Consider the following 13,372-nt stretch of genomic DNA (forward strand, 5'->3'; position numbering starts at 1 on the left):
CCAAATTCTCTAAAATGAGGTTGGAGGCAGCTGATGGTAGAGAAAATTAACATTGAATTCGCTGACGACTCTGGTGGACATTCCTGCAAGTCAGCATGCCAATTAGCATGTGTTGTGTGACATAACTGCACATTTTAGAGTGGCCATTTTACTGCCCCCAGCACAAGATGCACCTGTGTAATGATCATGCTGTTTAATCAGCTACTTGATATGCCACACCTATCAGGTGGATGGATTCTCTTGGCAAAGGAGAAATGCTCACTAACAGGGATGTAAATACATTTGTGCCCAAAATTTAAGAGAAATAAGATTTTTGTGTGTATGGGAAATTTCTTGTGTTTTGTGTTCTTGTGTTTCACATCCCAGTGTTTTGTATACGTGTTTGTTTTGGGTGTATTAAAAACCCAGATTATGTATTCCTGAGCCTGTCTCCAAATCCTTTATACCTGTGTGACATTTCTGGGAACTTTTATTTCAGCTCATGAAACATGGGACCAACACTATATGTTGCGTTTATATTTTTGTTCAGTATAGTTTTATATAAACTACCCACTGGGCACAGACGTCAGTTCAGCGTGTAGTTTTGATTTACATTTGGTTGAGTTGTCAACAACATGAATTCAACATGAAATCAACATAACATTTCACCATGTCATTGGATTTTGGTTAAAAGTTCGGTGAAAAAAAGACAATGCCCTTACATTGATGATTTTTTGCAAATCCTATACATTTTCCATGTTGATTCAATGTCCTCACATAGATATTTTCGGTTGAAATGACATGGAAACAACATTGATTCAACCTGTTTTTTCCCGCAGTGGGATAGTTCTATAACAGCAAAAATCAAGTATTTCTTAAACTATTTTATCTCAGTAATTTAACAGCATTATTTTCATGAAACCCTTTCTTATTCATCAAAACAACCATTGGTGTGAAATGAGACAGAATCTTGGCAGTATCAGACACCACTGCATCACATTATGACTGTGAGGACAGCCATTTGTTGATAGAATCACAGTGTTCATAGCATATTCCATTCCCGCTTGACCCACGGAACACTAATAGTCATTACTCTGATACAATATGCTTGGACTTTCCTCTGATGCTGTCCCGGTTACATAACTCTGCTTTGTCAAAATGAAAGTGCACTTTAGCCTATATTTAGAAATAGGGGGGTTGAGATGAGGAAGTTTAATCAAGTTGGTGCATGGTTCTGTTTTATACCACCTAGATTAACAGTATTTCCAGAACATTTAACTGAACTATGATGGTACTTATGTTAAATAGAGTTCCCTCCCCCCAAATGTTTTTCAACCTAAGCTCTTTTGAGGATAGTTGTAATTGACTAAATATAATGTTTATGCTACATCAGAGTATAGTCATTGAAAAAATGTACAGTATAAAGTATTCCTTGTTTTAGTATTGTGTGTGTTTATATTACTGTCAGTAACACGTCTGTCCCATTATGGCTGGTGTGCGTAAGGACAGAAAGAATTTCAATGATTTACACGTGATTCAAACTAAATGTGCCCACCATTTCTGATGCATCTATGCAAGTCTGGATCTGGAGGTCCAACTCTGTTGTATTGAATTTGAAGGCCTCTAGATATCAAATAAAAAAATATCAACCACTAATCTTCCCTAATATGCCTTGTTTTATTTGAAACACACACACATCTAGATTTCCAAGGTTGTCCTATTGATTGTTTGTTTCACTGTGACCACACGAACAGCTTTCTTTCCAGGTCACAGTGTTTCAGTGACAGAGTGAAGTGGATTGATCATATGTCATGTTCTCCTGCCTCCTCACGGGACAAGGACTGACCGGCTTCATGTGGTCTCTTCATCACTATGAATGGAGCTGTCATAACGCTCAGGAAGGAGACGCGTTCTGTCTCCTAGAGATAAACATACTTTGGTGTGAAAAGTGCAAATCAATCCCAGAACAACAGCAAAGGACAAAAAAGCCAGACTACGGTTTGCAACTGCACATGGCGACAAAGATCGTACTTTTTGGAGAAATGTCCTCTGGTCTGATGAAACAAGAATATAACTGTTTGGCCATAATGACCATCATTATGTTTGGAGGAAAAAAGGGGAGGCTTGCAAGCTGAAGAGCACCATCTCAACCGTGAAACATGGGGGTGGCAGCATCATGTTGTGGGGGTGCTTTGCTGCAAGAGGGACTGGTGCACTTCATAAAATAGATGGCTTCATGAGGAAGTAAAATGATGTGGATATATTGAAGCAACATCTCAAGACATCAGTCAGGAAGTTAAAGCTTGGTCGCAAATGGGTCTTCCAAATGGACAATGACCCCAAGCATACTTCCAAAGTTGTGGGAAAATGGCTTAAGAACAACAAAGTCAAGGTATTGGAGTGGCCATCACAAAGCCCTGACCTCAATCCTGTAGAAGATTTGTGGTCAGAACTGAAAAAGCGTGAGTGAGCAAGGAGGCCTACAAACCTGACTCAGTTACACCAGCTCTGTCAGGATGAATGGGCCAAAATTCACCCAACTTATTGTGGGGAGCTTGTGGAAGGCTATCTGAAACGTTTGACCCAAGTTAAACAATTTAAAGGCAATGCTAACAAATACTAATTGAGTGTATGTAAACTTCTGACCCATTGGGAATGTGATGATAGAAATAAAAGCTGAAATAAATCATTCTCTCTACTATTATTCTGACATTTCACATTGTTAAAATAAAGTGGTGATCCTAACTGACCTAAGACAGGGAATATTTACTAGGATTAAATGTCAGGAGTTGTGAAAAACTGAGTTTAAATGTATTTGGCTAAGGTGTATGTAAACTTCCGACTTCAACTGTATATATTTCCACACTATGAGGTTGGAATAGCACTATGAAATTCTGAAAATTATGATAATGCCCCTTTAAGTGTAAGAGCTGTTTGAAAAGGCCGTCTGAAATTTCAGCCTGTTGTGGTGGAATAGAGGTTTGTCGTTTCACGGTGATGTCACCATGTGGTAAATTAGTTAATAGACCAATATTAACTAATTAACTCATTAACAAACCTCTCTGCCAATAACAGCTACTTTTCAGTTTTCCCCTCCCCACTCAGACCACTCCCAGACAGTCCTAGAATTTGTTTTGAGAAATTGCTCTTTTATAAGAAGCAATATTTGTTTCTATTTGACCATTTTTTATTGAAAAATAATCACAGTAAGGCACTTCATTGTTACCCAGAAATTATTTGATATTGAGATAACAACTGATGCATTGGACCTTTCAGGAAACCATCTTGAGTTTGATTTAAACCAGCAGAGGGGGTTGTTATTCACAACCACAGGAGAGAGAGAGACTGACTAAAGGCCACGCAATGAGAGGCCATGAGTTGGGTAATTCCTCCGTGACATACTTGGAATTGTAAGGGGGTGTGTTAAATGTATTTTTTTTACCCTGTTGGTATCCCTCCCTATTCCAAATTATAAATCCACAGACTCTGGACTCTGGGCTGACCAGACCCATCATCCCCACATAGCATAGCAGGACTAAGGGAAGTTACAGTTTAGCTCAAATCAGTTCCTTACAGTTTTTTTATTCAGCCTATCCAACACAAAAATGTATCTCATTCTGTTATGGGTATTGATACTACCAGTAACAGGTAAGCAGTGATTCTATTTTTATCATTAACACTTCACAATCAATGTGACATGCCTTCAAACTATGTACTGTAGGTAGCCTACTGTGTGGCAGTGTATGGCATTTTAATAGGATTGTGGGTAGCCTTGGGATGTAAACTCATCTGAAAATGTCAGTATTGTACTTAACGATATGTACATATTTAAATGCAGCCGTAGTAGGCGAAATATGATAGTTTACTAATAGGCTTATAACCTAGAATTCAAATTGAATTAAAAAACATAAACGATCTTGAAGTTTCCTTAATAACCTACTTTATAGTTTTGAAAAATGTTATTAATTATGAATGGGAATTCTAATTCATTGTTATTTTTCATTTCAGCATTTGCATTTCATATGGAGCTAAAACCAAAGAGTGGACTTTTGAAAGTTGGTGATAGGCATGAGCTGCAATGCTCGGTGAAGGATTGCAATGAAAAGGTTACCATCTCCTGGGCATTGCTGGAGGATAAGCCAATGTTTGCGAAAATACACACCTCCGGGTCGGAATCAGTGGCGGTCTTTGACCCTGTGGAGAAAGCACATGATGACACACTTCTCTGCAAAGGCAGTTGCGGAGAATCGACCAAACAACACCGTGCGGTTGTCAAAGTATACTGTACGTCCAATCAACTGCCTTCAGAATAAGCCATCATCAGCCATTGTTATAAGCCAATAGAAATGTATAATACATGCTTATAAGTTCTTTATTCATTGTTATAAATATTCTGAATGCTTATGAATTGTAATGCTTGTCATGCTTAAATGATTATACATGACATTCTAATTTATTAATAAATTGTTTATTAATGCTTTAATAATCATGCAATGTATTGTAAAGTAATTACTGAATTAAATCAGTCCAATTGAATCAGTTTTAAATGTACATGTTTAAAGTAGGCCTTTGAATTTGAATTTCAAACACGTGTGGCTGCATGCAATAAGATCGCAATTTGATATTCCAGCATTTCCAGAGGCCCCTGTCATATCAGGCCATGACCGACTTCTCTTGGGCCAGACCAACACTCTGACATGTGAGGTGACAGACGCTTATCCTGCAGAGCACCTGAGGCTTGAGTGGCTGCGAGGAGACAGCATGCTCCAGACAGATGCAGAGTCTGTGGTGTCCACCTACACGTTCACGCCCACCCCCGAGGACAAAGAGGCGAGCATCACCTGCAGAGCCACTCACGATCAGGAGGGTGTGCCTGATGATGAGAAGACCAAGGAAACCTCTGTTTCTCTCACAGTGCTTTGTAAGTTATTACTGCAGCGTAACTGTTAGGCAAAGGGAAGCTGCTAGTGATAGATTGAAGAATGATTGACGTTATATGATTAATATCAAATGACCCATATAAGCACTGATCTTAAAGTCAGTTGTCACGCTCATCGTTAGGAGAAATTTTAATGAACACGAATAATCTAACAACAAAACACGAGAACGAAACGAAACAGTCCTGAACGGTGAACATACACAAACACAGGAACAGGAACAATCACCCACAACCCACAATACAAAACAGGCTACCTAAATATGGCTCCCAATCAGAGACAACGACAAACACCTGCCTCTGATTGAGAACCAAATCAGGCCAAACACATAGAAATAGACAAACCAGACAAACAACATAGAATGTCCACTCAGATCACACCCTGACCAAACAAAACATAGAAACATACAAGCAAACTCTGGTCAGGGCGTGACATCAGTGTTGTTTAGGCAGTTATCCTGCAACGACCAAATGTCATCCATAGTTCACAATTGAGGCCTACAACAACAACATAATTTATATGTCTTTTTTTTTCCAGATGCACCACAGATTACGTCAATATCTGAGCTGACTGTTGTGAGAGTTGGCTCCAGTCCCACATTGTTGTGCCATGCTGAAGGGAACCCCAGACCAGAGATACAGTGGAAGGCCATTGGTTCGCACGGACAGGCTGTCATAGTAGGGCAGAGCGAGGAGCTTGTCCTTACAGAGATTACACTGGTGGATTCTGGTCAATATGAGTGTGTGGCGAGCAACACCCTTGGAAACATCACAGCCAGCGTGAACGTCATTGTTGAAGGTAGGATAATAACTACCTGAATTTCTAAAAATGAAAATGAATTTCTCCTTGGTCTTGTATTTTGGATAAGTTTTGTTTGGTGTCACTCTATGATAGTGTCATAGTAAGGAGTAATCTTTATAGCTTTGTCTAAAAAGTCTGTTTTGGGGGAGCAATCTCAATAAAACAACCTCTTAAATTGCGAGCTAAACTTCTGTCTTATGTTATCTATCCTTGATGACCTTCCCCTCTGGTAGCTCCCCCAACAAACACCTCCATCAAAGTAAGCCCAGCCAGTAAGGTGAAAGAAGGGGAGAACGTGACGGTGTCCTGCCTGTCAGACGGAGCTCCGGTGGGACGGATGGTGCTGAGGAGGTTCTCTGAGGACCAGGATGTAGCTCTTCAGTCCAGCAACGGCTCCTCCACCTCCTTCACCCTCTCCTCTGCCCTGCTAGCAGACTCTGCTCTCTACCAGTGCGAGGCCTTCAATGAGCACGGCAGCCAGAAAGTCAGCACCTTGCTCTTCGTTGAAGGTGAGATTTAAAAAAAAATTATATTTGGGTAACATAACATTGTAAGTTGACTTTAGGCTTTGTGCAGTAGTTATTGTAACTACTTTGGTAACCAAATTAGAATTACACAATTGTAGCGTTGTACATGAAACAATGGCTGGATTCTAATAATGGAAACTGGAAAAATGATGTTTCAAAATAGTTGCCAGTATAGTTAGAGTTTATTACATGTAGGCCTAATTACACCCATATAACTGCATAATATATTTTAATGTAAAGTGTAACCTAAAGCTGTACTGTTGTGCTGCAAAAATACTCCTTCAGTTGAACTATAACAACGTACAGATAAGTCATGTAACAGACATGTCCTGAAGAAAAGGGGAAATTTGTCTTAGTAAACGCACTGAAACCCAATTTCCCTGGGGAGCAAACAGTGTTGAGTCACCAAGCCATTGAGTCACCAAGCCTCGTCTGTGTACAAGAGCCCTAGAAAAGTGACACCCCAGATAACAGAAATAGTCAATGTTCTGTTCACATGCATACAGACGTTTGAGGGACTCCAATGTGGATTGCTGTTATTTTTACTCCGTGTATGTGTTTCCCACCTCCGGGTGCGATGACATGAGTGGGTTTGAATACAGGAGCTACTCAGAGTAATAATTAAAACCATTACTGGGATGAAGTAGTAGATGATAAAGATTATAATGAGGATCATAATCATGTGGAGTAGAGGGCTATGGCTAAATGTTCATTTATTTACCGATCAGCTGATTTCTATAATGTTACCTGCCTTTGTGATGTAGCTTGACTCTTTTTAATATACTCTTATGTTTGCTTCGTTTTTTCTGTTGTGGATTTAGTTGTGGCTAGATTTGATTTCGCTAAGAGATTTTCTTGCGGGATAGTGAATTGGTTTTATTTGAATTGAATTAACTGAACTGAATTTAACTGAAATGGAGCAGAATCCAATTGAACTTGATTTCTATTCAACTGAATTGAGCAGAGGAGTCATCTATCCTTTCTCCTGTGGTTCTGTTCTCTCAGCGTATCCCCTGGAGGTGGAGATGGTATCGGGGGTGATGGCTGAGATGGGATCCAAACTGGTGCTCTCCTGCCTGGCTTCGGGCTGTCCCCAGCCAGCCTTCTCCTGGAGCAGCATGCTGGGCATGCCCGTCCACAGCCACGCACGCAACCAGGACTCCCTCTCCCAGCTCCACCTGGGCCCACTTGGGCTGGCCCATGAGCAAGCCTACACCTGTGAGGCCAAGTGTGGCTCTGTCATCAAGGCCAAGCAAACAGAGGTCAAAGTCTTCTGTGGGTATACTATACATCCTCAGAAAGATGACTTAACTTTGTGTAGTTCAATGTATTTACTTTGAGTTTGTATGTTATGAGAAGGAAGAAAGAAATGTGCTTGTCATTGGCCACTTTTTACAGAAGTCCAATGCCAGTTTGATATAATTTATTACATTTTGTTTGGAAATGTCCAGATGAAAATAAAGTTAATTGGGGTTGTTTGTAATTTGCCTTACACTTGTTCAGTGGTACCAAGGCGTGGCACAATACATTCTAAAGGTTTATGTTGATATAGCAACTGTTTTGCTCAGTGTGGGGTAATGCTTAGGTTCACTTCACTGACTTGGAAAGAGTACAGTGACCCTTTGTAGGAGGTTGGAAGAATAAGCATCCTCTTATGAAACCAAACGTAAGACTTAAAGCCTGAATGATCACTCGAAAACCATGCTGCTCTCCCACACAACATGGGCAGAAGTCCAGTTTGTTTTTTGCCGGAATGCACTGGTATCAGTAGTCTAGTTCAATGTGGGAGAGAGATCAACATAAAGTGAAGAATGATAAAAAGTATTCCAGGGTCACTGAAGACTTCTCATATTTCCCGTCGGTGAAATGTAGAGTTTCGCAGAAGCGTTGTCATTGTATTAAAGTGGGTATAAGCGTTAGTGCATTCTAAGCCATTGACTCACATGATTCTATGGAAAGGGCTGTTCCACAAGTTGTGCTGATTAATGCCTCCCTTACTCGCAGTCTTTTTAAAAATCTGCTATCTTACGGAAATGTGTCAGTTCCCCATATCGGCACGTCACAATCTGAAACACCCCATCATTAAACCTCCAAAGTGAAGAGTCTACCCTTTAACATGACTGACTAACTCGCTCACAGCTCTTTCTGGTCTCATGTACTTTAAGCCACATATTGATATTTTCATCTGCCCATTTCTCTCTCCCCCCCAGCTTTCCCCTCGGACCCTATCATCGAGAACCCTGGACCCTTTCTGGAAGACAGGAAGGCCACCTTATATTGTTCTGTAGCCGATGTCTACCCAGCCAGTCACATGCAGATTCAATGGCTCGATGGGGAAACTGAGCTACACTCCAGTGTGGGTCAGTACTCCAGTGAGCTCCAGAATGTGACGTCAACGTTCTCTTTTTCGGTGGAACCAGAGGATCAGGGGAGACGGATCACCTGCAGAGTCGGTCTTCAGATGGACGTAGTCCATCAAAATCGGAGCGAGAGGCAGGCGGTGACTGTACTGGAGCTCCACTGTAAGTGGTTGTACAGATTATTGAAGTCTAGCTCAAATCATGAATTGTTGATGCCCTTGGCCATTGGGTGGATACGTTTATTGATGGTCCTAGAGAGCCGCAGGGTGGTGCAGGCCTTTGTTCCACCCCAGCATCATAACACACCTGATCCACTCATTGTGTTCTGAATGGAGGACCATGAACAGTTGATTGCTTAAATCACTTGTATTTACCCTGGGGTGTCCACACACTGCCCTTGGAGCTTTAAATTTAGGGAATCTGTCATGCCAAACTTCAGTCCTTGAGGTGTTAATGGCGGTTGTGTAGTGCGGGTTTCGGAAGCCTTATAACCTATATGTGTTTTTATAAACCTAAACTGAGTCTGATGTTTGCTGTGCAGATGCCCCCAGGGGAACCACCATCACAGTGAGTCCAGCCAGTGAGGTGAAGGAAGGGGAGAACGTGACGGTGTCCTGCCTGTCGGACGGCGCTCCAGTGGGATGGATGGTGCTAAGGAGACTCTCTGAGGACCAGGATGTAAAGCTCCAGTCCCACAACGGCTCCTCCACCTCCTTCACCCTCTCCTCTGCCCTGCTAGCAGACTCTGCTCTCTACCAGTGTGAGGCCTTCAATGAGCACGGCAGCCAGATAGCCAGCACACACGTTACAGTCAAAGGTGGGTGCCAGGCTTCCGGCATGCACACACCACATTCTTCTTTTATTTCACTACCATGCATTCATACTGGCAACAACAGGAAACTTTCCCAAACCCCAGTTCGTTTTTTTGGTTCTTTAATTAAGGTACTGTTCTCTACACCGACAGGCTTTTTTGTTTTCACTTCCTGTTTAGTATTGTTTGCTGTCGTGGTTTGGAGCGTGGCCTTTTCCTTGTCATGTCACAGCTGTCGGTATCTAAGAACGTGATGTTGTTTTTTTTTTTTTTTTTTTTTTTTTTTTTTTTACCTTTATTTAACTAGGCAAGTCAGTTAAGAACAAATTCTTATTTTCAATGACGGCCTAGGAACAGTGGGTTAACTGCCTGTTCAGGGGCAGAACGACAGATTTGTACCTTGTCAGCTCGGGGATTTGAACTTGCAACCTTCCGGTTACTAGTCCAACACTCTAACCACTAGGCTACGCTGCCGCCCCAATGTTTAAGTTAGCCATTGGCTGTAGTGTTGTCACACCTTTCCAAAAGACACTTATATGACACTTAACACTGCACAGGAACTCAACAACATGAAATGACATAACGTAATTCTAGATAATGGTTCTATAGAGCTTGTCTCATTGACATTTCACACATTGCTGTCAGTAATTTCACACATTTTGCTCAGCAATCTACTTTTTAGCGGACGGTAATGTTATGTTGTATTGCAAACTGCCAAAAGACTGAATGTCTGAATGTATAGACTGCACTATAACTGCACTGCACCATATTCATATTTGCTTTTAATTTGTTTTCTCAAGGCAGTGTCTTCCCTCAGTATTCAAGTGTGTTCTATTTAACTTTTGTCCAGCACCTCCTAGGAATACAACAGTTCTGGTCTATCCGTCCACTGAGGTTCAGGAAGGCCAAAATGTCACCGTATGCTGTCGCTCTGTTAGTTTCCCCCCACCTGTTGTGGTTTTGAGAAAACTGAACAATGGCACAGAGCTCTACTCCCTGGATGGGAACTTCCTGCTGGTGAACCTTACGCCCAACGATACAGGCCTATACCAGGTGAATGTGACCAATGACCTGGGCTACGAGACTAAGATCTTCAGCATTAACGTCATGGGTGAGTGAAATGGTTCAGTGTAGAGAGCTCTTTATTTCCCTTCACCGCTTTGAACCCCACGTTCAACTGAGAAATTGGAAACAGAGAGAACGGAGATATCGCTATCCCAAAACAAACAACAGGGGAATTTGAGAACAGTGAAGCTTTAAAAAGTCAAGAAAATTCCATCCACCCATAACAAACACCGGTGTCATTTGAGAGGACTCAAATGCTGTAAAAACATCAAATGCAATTTTTGGCCAATATGCCTCGTCCTCACTATCTCCCTGTTCTTCCCATCTTCCCTTTGCCTGCAGAGAAGCATTCCAGTCCTTCACCCGACTGGAACCAGATAGTCATTCCTGCTGTCTGCGTGGGAATGATGGTGACCACCACAGTCCTAGTCCTGGACAATCTTAGGAGAGCCAGAAGGAAGGGCTCCTATGAGCTGGCCAAGTGTAAGCCCGGCACTGCATAGACTAGAGGAGTCTAAAACCTGTGGCCCGGGAGCCAGATTGCGGCCACCACTTGTGCTACCAACATGAACATGTACTGTCTAAAAATGTTTCTTCAGGCAAAATGACTTTGACACTCCTGGTGTAAAGACATACCAAGGGACAGACTCACCTGGAGTGAACCCCTTGCCTGAGAGGGTACAGACGAGAGGCTTGCCCATTGTCCCGTGTCCAGGCCTTTGGCCGTGTCTAGTCTTGACAGTTCATGCAGCTTTGGTATTCTGATCATGGAATTCCGAAGGTGTCATGCGTCTGCACCTACATTTAAATGTGTCTACTGTGTCCCCATTGTGTCCACAGATACCCTTTTCCTGCGCTTATTCAAATGCAAATATGCATTCTACAAACGGTGGAATAGGCTAAATATGGTAATAACAGAATAAGTGATGGCAGTAGCTAAGTACTCTGGCTAACTAGCCAGCTAACCTCTGTAGCTAGACAGCAAGCTAGCAAGTAATGCTAAAGGGATTGCAAATGGGTTACCATATCTCTAGTCAAAAAAAAAAAAATTCTTCTAAATATTAGGTAGTTGGCTAGCATTTTTGAGGCCAGCAAACACGTTCCTCACACGCCAGGAATGTATTTCCTACAACGTTATAATGAAAAGGTGCCTCTCGATCTGAACACAATCAGACCACAAAGCAACTTTTGTGCGTCTCGACCCGTCTTTTCAATGCGATCTTCGTATTCTGATAGCAGAAGTCGCATGTAAGTGTCAAGTGTAGACACGGCCTCAGTCAAAGGACAGGGGACAAGGCCTTATGACCTTTGGAAGTTACTAGAACAGGGTAAGAAATAGAGACGCACCTTTGTGGTTGGATGTGGGGTCTTCTGGATATGTGTATATGTGTCAACCATTGACTTAGTGTGTATGTTTGCGTTTTACGGTGTATATCCGTTGGGCCTTAGGTTCCCATTTCTATAGAAATCTACGCAAAAAATCTGTAATAGGTGTAATAATCGAACTGCATCTCATTGTAATTTGCTCCTTTATAATTTCTTGGCAGCTTTCATTTAAACCCATTGATGTCTAAGTGTCACAACAGTAGGATGAATGCAATATGTTGCGTTTCTTCAAACTAAATCATACAATGAAATTAGCAGTGATAAGAACTTGAACTTAAAAAAAGTGAATACAATGTATTGACATTGTATATATGAACTTTGAACTATATCAGTATGATGTGTGTCAGAAACGACACAATGGTTTCCCAAGGAAAGCAATAGACAGTGTTGTGGTAATGTAATACAATATGAAAGCAACACGTATTTGCCTCGTTGTTTGGACTGTTATTTAGGTCACTAATGTGAGCTACCCTTATTAGAAGTGTTTGTATGTGTGGAGAGGTTGCAATGTGTGTGGGGTATTTTTGTTCCCCACCATTTACTTAATTTTTGTGGGATATGAGAGCTGGTTTGGTACGTGTTTAAAAAGCTTTTTTTTTTTAAATATCAAAGCATGTATATAACTTTATTTGTTTTGTTTATGACTGTTCATAATCACTATTGAAGCGGTGAAAAGTTTTTCCCTATTTTCTGTGAATTGTGTTTGAATTGTAAGTTTGTTTCATTATTAATAAATATTTATTTCCATAACTAAAAGCTGTTAATTGAAATAGTAGCTTAGGGTTCTGGGATCTCCCGTTGCAGTGGAGAAAGCCAGGGGGAGGGAAGACAGTTAATGGGGGCTTTTGTGTGAGTCAGCATGTTCAGCATGAATTTCACTTTCAGTTCCTGGAAGTAGTACTATGAGTGCTGTGACTAGTTAGAGCAAAACACTCTTTCCTCACTTTTGTGATTGTCTCCCCACTTGCAATCCAAGGTGAGGATGGAGAAGTGCAAATGGATATGAAACATTGAAATTCAAGTCAGTAACAGATTGATCAAGGTTATATGCCTTGAGCATGCTGGTTGTAAAAAAAGAATTTTGACTATGAACTCAAATCGATGTCTTAACCAATGTATTGAATAGACCACAGCTTTCAGGAAAAAGTCAACCTCTTTTAATTATAGTATCGATTCTTAATTACAGGGAACATTGAGTTTCTCAATTACACAGTGAAAAGATAATGAAAAGAGACTCACTTGGCTTACGCAATCTGATTGCAAGTTCAGAGAGTCCTAGGTATGGGTTCAATTTCACACCTTAAAGATGTACTCTTGAACGTTTGTATAATTTCAGCTAGTAGTTTTGAAAGTGGTGCTCACGAGCCAAAAGTCGTCCCCGTTTGTTGTGTATTATGTCATCAAATTGTGTACTATGTCATCCATTTAGTCTGATATGTTACGTCCTTCAAATTATTATAAATGTGTTTTTTTTTGCAATTCGTATAATATGTTAAGAATCCAATT

General features: G+C 41.1%; 1 protein-coding gene across 1 annotated transcript; it reads left to right on the forward strand.

The window, feature by feature from the left end:
- Positions 1-3,437: 3,437 nt before the first annotated feature.
- Positions 3,438-12,622, forward strand: LOC129810985 (vascular cell adhesion protein 1-like). The gene is made up of 10 exons (XM_055862038.1): positions 3,438-3,627; positions 3,988-4,263; positions 4,610-4,900; positions 5,454-5,714; positions 5,951-6,226; positions 7,250-7,519; positions 8,455-8,766; positions 9,146-9,421; positions 10,266-10,526; positions 10,823-12,622. Exons 1-10 carry the CDS (start codon positions 3,585-3,587, stop codon positions 10,981-10,983), a joined length of 2,427 nt encoding a protein of 808 aa, XP_055718013.1. The 5' UTR covers positions 3,438-3,584; the 3' UTR covers positions 10,984-12,622.
- The last annotated feature ends 750 nt before the right edge of the window (positions 12,623-13,372 follow it).

This window comes from Salvelinus fontinalis, chromosome 14 (genome assembly GCF_029448725.1).
Source record: "Salvelinus fontinalis isolate EN_2023a chromosome 14, ASM2944872v1, whole genome shotgun sequence".
Classification (NCBI taxonomy): domain Eukaryota; kingdom Metazoa; phylum Chordata; class Actinopteri; order Salmoniformes; family Salmonidae; genus Salvelinus; species Salvelinus fontinalis.

What these genes read in the sequence shown, in the direction of transcription:
- LOC129810985 (XM_055862038.1), top strand. Translation starts at nt 3,585, where the DNA reads ATGTATCTCATTCTGTTATGGGTATTGATACTACCAGTAACAG. An exon ending in TGTTTCTCTCACAGTGCTTT is followed by an intron (nt 4,901 to 5,453) that starts GTAAGTTATTAC and finishes TTTTTTTTCCAG; the next exon opens with ATGCACCACAGATTACGTCA. An exon ending in CTTCAGCATTAACGTCATGG is followed by an intron (nt 10,527 to 10,822) that starts GTGAGTGAAATG and finishes CTTTGCCTGCAG; the next exon opens with AGAAGCATTCCAGTCCTTCA.